Source organism: Anabas testudineus, chromosome 24 (genome assembly GCF_900324465.2).
Source record: "Anabas testudineus chromosome 24, fAnaTes1.2, whole genome shotgun sequence".
NCBI lineage: Eukaryota > Metazoa > Chordata > Actinopteri > Anabantiformes > Anabantidae > Anabas > Anabas testudineus.
In genome coordinates, this window is record NC_046632.1 from 18,450,165 (window position 1) to 18,456,228 (window position 6,064).

Consider the following 6,064-nt stretch of genomic DNA (forward strand, 5'->3'; position numbering starts at 1 on the left):
GTGTGTGGGTGTGTGGGTGTGTGTGTGTGTGTGTGTGTGTGTGTGTGTGTGTGTGTGTGTGTGTGTGTGTGTGTGTGTGTGTGTGTGTGTGTGTGTGAATCCTTGTGAACATGTCACAGTTAATTTTTCCAACGTGTGAATGCCGTCTGGTTATTTTACATTAAATCACAGCAGGATCAACCTGGCGTTCAGTCCTGATTCTGTCGATTGTCCTGTGATTAGTTGATGAAGCGCTCTGATCGACAGCTGCACCAGATTTTAAAGTGCTTGACAGAAAAAGGACATTTAAACATTTATAATATACATGATGATGAACTGATGAATCACAAGTGACAGAATCATTAGCTCCATACTTTCAGAAAATAAGAGCTGCATGTTTTATTTTTATTACTTAAACACTGAGCTTCACTGACTTCTTGGTCATTTCCTGCAGGTTAAATCTCCTCTTATTTACAGTCTGGTTTTTGCAGTGAAACAAACTTTGCTTCTTTCAAATGGATCAAATCCTGACTGATGATGGATCCATGTTCATCTCATCAGTCCGTTAAACACTCTGTAATTAACCTCTACTGTTGCAGCACTTTTCATCATAGCAGCGTCTTTATTTGTACAAAGGCACACGGTGAAGCACGGATCGATTCAAACATGTAAAACACACATAATAAAAACTGTGGCAACACGTTTAATGTCTTTGAATATTGTTGAGTTTCATCAGTGTTTATTTTGCTAAAGTCAAAGTTGAACAACCATCATCACTGGTTTCATGAGGATCTAATTTCAAACCTGAGAATCGTCAGTTTTTTATTTATTTTTTCTTTTGAGACTTTGTCAAAGTTTCCATTTGATGGTTTTACAGCACGAGTCAGGTGATGTCCAGGATCTTAAAAAACTCCTCACAGACCAAGAGTTTCCTCTTTACCAGGAGGAAATGGTCCTGTTACTGAGGACTACATTCAGTGGTGGATTAATCACCGTGTGGAGCTCTACAGAGTATTTGTGGACAGTGTTTTTGGCAGAATGATACTTGAGATGTTGTTCAGTTTTCTTTTCATAGGATTTGTTGACTGGAGGAAAAATACAGAAAATCATCAGATGAATTAGTTTTACATTCATAGCTGCAAACACTGAATTAGAGTTTAAACCTGTGTTCGAGGTGAGACGTCACAATACTAACAGTAAATAATGAAGTTTAGATTTAGAGTCTGGGCTCTAAAGACGTTTGGAGTCATTACTTTTCTGTCTTTGGTCATTTCATTTGGTTTGATCTAAAGAGACACGTCCAGTATCCCCTGAAGAAGACTTTATGTCTTAGTGATGTGTTGGTGTCTTTTAACTTTATATTAAAAATAAAGTAAAGTAACCAGGAAATAAACAGTGGTTCAACATTTCTATTGTCCGGCTGAGGTTTTTAAAAACAGCAGGTGAATGTGAAAGAGTTAATCAAGTGTTAAAACAGTAAACTTGGTTCACAGGTGTTCTCAGGTTGTCAGTGTCACCAGAGGTTAGTCCTCAGCCAGGGTGGTTAGAAAGCTCCGACCTCGGTTCCCCACGGTCTGTAGGGTTTACTGCTGCTGCTGTGAGGAGTGTGGGAGGAAGAGGAGGAAGAGGAGGAGGAGATCGGAGGACTGGTGGTGATGGTGGAGGGGAAGGAGGAGGGAGGAAGGATGGGGAAAGCTCCGTGGAGGGCGATGGGAAACGATGCTGAGAGGGAAAGGAGGGAGGCGGAGAGAGGAGTGGGAGCGCAGGGGAGGACGAGAGATGATGAAGAGGAGGAAGAAGGAGAGCAGGAGTCTGTGGGGGAGGAATAAGAGGAGGCCAGCCTCTGGGGGGCTCCACCTGCCCCAGCATCTGCAGGAACAGGAAGTGCGCTCAGTCCGTACGGCGCCGCAGCAGCTGGAAGAGGCTGGAACGCAGCTGCAGTGGCGAGAGCAGCAGCCCAGCGATGGGGATGGAAGGGGTGAGGCAAAGGGTGAGGCTGCCGCTGCTGCTGCTGCTGGTGGTGGTGGTGGTGTGGGGAGTGGGAGGCAGCTGCGAGGGCGGCGGCATCACGTTGGGAGGCACAGGAGGTGAGGTGAGAGAGGAGGCGAGAGCGCAGAGGGTCACCAGAGTCCAGACCCTCCACGGCGCTCAGGTAGTGGGAAACCTCGGTGACGCACTCCCTGAACCCTAGAGACAGGAAGTCCAGGGCCAGGATGTGGGCGTTAAAGAAACCTGCAGAGAGATAAAGGTGGTCAGAACAAAACCAGCAGCAAAGAGAACATGAACCAGACAACCAGACACAGCACTAGAACCCCCTGTCTTGGTTTTGGGGGGTCACAGGTTCCCATTTTCTTAAAATCCGTCCATGAACCAGCTCAAACTGAAAAATCAGGTTTGACTCTCCAGCAGTGAGGAGCAGACTCTCTCTATTTTAATCTTCACGTCTCCTTTTGGACATTTCTCAGGTTTGTTTTCATCTCTGTGGTCGTTTCTTGTCTTGTCATTCATCTCCCGACCTCTGACCTCTCAAGATGCCACGACCTCACGACCACACTGATAAAACCTTCTTCAAATGACATTTATTTACATTGTCTATTCACAGAACTCCACCTGTCGCTCCAACACGTCTCCTCTGTTCTACGACTGTTTCACTGTGTTGAGACACACGAAGCTGATTCGTTGTTTCCTGTGGTTCAGCTTCAGCTCAGCTCACTGTGTTTGTGCCGTCTCTGCTCTGTGCTCACTGCTGCTGCTGCAGAGAGACGTCGGCCCTGTCCACGCTGCCCCCCGTCCCTCCTTCACACCCCTCCACTGAGGGTCAAGTGGTTCTTTTATCCTGCAGCTCTTTCCCATGGACTCACCACCTCCTTCTGTCCAGACAGACTGAGGCTCTGATGACAGAACCTCAGCGTCACCTCGGTTTTAAACATCATCTCTCTGCTCCACCTCGTCTTTGTCTTAGTCGGCTGTTCATTCATGACCACCTCTACCGCTGTAAGTGAGCAGGTCACAGTCGACTGTACTGAACACACTGATCAAATGTGATGTTCTCAGGATCCAGTAGAGGAGAGCTGCACAGTGAGAGTGGATGATGTTGTGACACTGCTGCTGTTATTTAGTAAGAACCAGGAACCCAGCTGGTGATGATCAGGGTCACGTTCAGGATCAGGCTCCTCTCGGGGTTATTTTATTGTCACAGTATTAGAAAGTGAACGAAGGAGAACTGAGGGTTAGTGCAGATTAATACTAGTAAATGATCTAAATGATGCTTTAGGCTGCAGAAAGAGTTCAGGGAGAGTTAGAGCAGAACAAGTAGTTCAAGTGAAGTTAGTTGTACTTAGTATAGTTTAGAACAGAGAACTGTGATGGAACAGGTTCTGACTCCGCGTTCACCTTTGCCTCCTGTCGTCTGCAGCATCTTCAGATAGTCCACAGTCATCTGGAGGATTTCTGCTTTCTCCAGTTTAGCTGAACCCTGATGAAACAGACCGAACGTCAGAGCTGGACAAGTTCTAACCATAAAAACAGAAAACACTCCCAGTCTGAGACAATGAAGACAAGGACGACGCCAGTAAATCTGTGTGTAGGTAAAACTGTCACTGGACGTTTTCATCATCATCTGTTTTAAGACTCAGTCCATCTCCAGAGAGCTGGTGACCAGACGCAGCACCACGCTCTGAAAAGCTCAGACTGCTACTGGTTGTGTTTTGTCACCTGCTTCTCAAACGCTGTGGGGACGAGTCTCCGGAGCTCTGACAGGCTGTTGTTGATCCGGTCTCTGCGTCTCTTCTCGATGATCTGAAGAACAAAAGACCGAACTGTTAATACTTCCACTTAACTCCAGTGCAGTTCTTTTTCACAGGAACTACTTTACCCCTCTGCGCTTTTTTCTCGCCATGACTTGAGTGGTCGTGGTCGGTGATCCACATCTGATAAAGGACGCTTTCCTGTGCCTGAAAAACAAATGCTCCGAGTTAATAAACTGTAAAAACACTGGAGATTAATGCAGAAGAAAAGTGACTTTGTGGTTTTTCCAGGATTTCAGCATCATCTCATTTCCTTCTGATGTGATTGTTGGTTTGTCCACATGTTCACAGCAGATGTTTTAAATGATAAGCACTTTTTCTAATAACACGAATCCCTCTGCAGACCATAGAACAAAAAGGATCCATTTATGAAGCACAAGCAGAAATCTCTCTTCAGTGTCACTGCTGCTTTAAACTTGATTTTATTTCAGAGGAAATGAGTTGACAGCTGTTTCCTTTCAAAGTTAACTTTTAAAGTATGATGTATTGTAGATTAACTGTCTAATTTTATATAAAATAACAAAAAACTTCACATCAGTGGTTAGAAAAAGTGAGTGAACTGTGATCTGATCGATCCAACACAAATGTCTTTATCTTCTTTATAGTTCACTTACTTTTTCTTTAAGTTATCATCTGTAATATAATTATTGTAATTATAACAACAGTATTTGATATAATAGCATATTCTTGATATTTGATATTTTTTCATTTTTCTGTAACATTCTTTTAAAATGTATCAATAATATTTCTTTTAGTTGCAGATTTGAAGACTTTCACTGCTGTTTTTCACCTTTACTGGACACAGTTAAAGGGGAAACTGGGAAATACAGGACATCTTCTCTGTTTATCAGTGAGTTTTAGTTTTAATTGCTTGTAGTTGAATCTGTTTTTGTGCAGGACTTTTATTTTTAGTTTACTTACATTTTATTTTACCTGCTGTTATTTCTAGAATTGTACCTTCATGTTTTTATTTTATGAATTCTTTATTAAGTGTGACACTGAAATAATTGGCGAGTTGTCACAAACCTCTGGTTTTAAAGCAGCTCAGTGTTTATGTGATAAGACAGAAAATATGTTTGAGTTTTCAAACAATGGATTAATAATTCCTCTAGAAATAATGTTTAAGAACATGGATCAATCTGCAGAAAACATCATTTAACGTCATTTAACATCGTTTAACATCATTTACCTTTTTTAGGTGATGTTTGTAATATTATAGAAACCTGAGTTTATATTTCATGGTCTGCAGTTAAATTAAGTTAATGAAACATCTTTAATAATAAATCATAGATATAATATATAGTATAATATATAGTAACTCACCCTGGATAAATGTCCTCACTGCCCACATCAATGGTCTCCTCCTCCATGTCACTCTCTGCCGAGCTGCTGTCTTCACACGGCCGCTTCATGGTTCAGGGACCCGGGGAGGACTGGTTCTCTGTCCCCGGGAGGCGTGGAGGTTTATTAAAGTCCACAACAAAGAAAAGAAGAATTCACCCCCAAACAAACTTTTTTAAGTCCAAGGATGTTTTTATGCAAAAAAAGCAAATGAAGTGTCTCAACTACTGATCTTCACAGGTACGATAGAGGAGGATCGTGAGGATGCTCCAGAGATACGGAAGCGAACTGAAGAAGGAACTCCATCAAAAGGAGCTGATGGAGAATCAGATTTCATCCCAGTGAGCAAACTGCACGTTTCATCTCCAGCAACACGTTCGATCCCTCAGCTAAGATAAGTCACCGACAACTTTCACAAGTAGCAGGAAACGAATTAGCCACTGAGGTCAGTAGAAGTTAAACACAGAGTTCTTTTTTCAGCGGCGTGTGTCCAGTAGAGTCCGAGGCAGGTGGCCTGTGTGTCGGCTGCAGACTGAAGTGGAGACCGGTGCTTCCTCCTCCTCCTCCTCTGCTGCTACTGCTGCTGCTCGAGCTTTCCCACAGAGCCTGGGAGCCACACACACACACACACACACACACACACACACACAGTGGAACCGCCCACGTCCACTCAAACACAAATGTGAGATGGGAGATTTCTGCTCCTTCTCTCCTGATAATACATGCCGTCTGCCCCTGTGTGTGTGTGGCAGGCAGAAAACAGTCGTTATATAAAGCAACAGGTTTCAGACTGGACTTCTGCAGAGACACTGAGCACGAGGGTCTATTCTGTTCTATTTTAATCAACTTTAAGTCTCCGTGTGACCACTGACCAGCTGCTGTACGGCACATTGAACAGCTCTACTTTACTTTATTCAACACAAACCGAACGTTCTCCT

The 6,064-nt window shown here is 43.5% G+C and overlaps 1 protein-coding gene across 1 annotated transcript; it reads right to left on the reverse strand.

Moving 5' to 3' along the window:
- Positions 1-62: 62 nt before the first annotated feature.
- On the reverse strand, positions 63-5,690 carry hey2 (hes-related family bHLH transcription factor with YRPW motif 2). Its single transcript, XM_026342105.1, has 5 exons — positions 5,109-5,690; positions 3,854-3,932; positions 3,694-3,777; positions 3,373-3,454; positions 63-2,211 (listed from the first exon to the last, which is right to left on the reverse strand). The coding sequence occupies exons 1-5, from the start codon at positions 5,195-5,197 to the stop codon at positions 1,523-1,525; spliced, it is 1,023 nt and encodes a 340-aa protein (XP_026197890.1). The 5' UTR covers positions 5,198-5,690; the 3' UTR covers positions 63-1,522.
- Between the last annotated feature and the right edge of the window lie 374 nt (positions 5,691-6,064).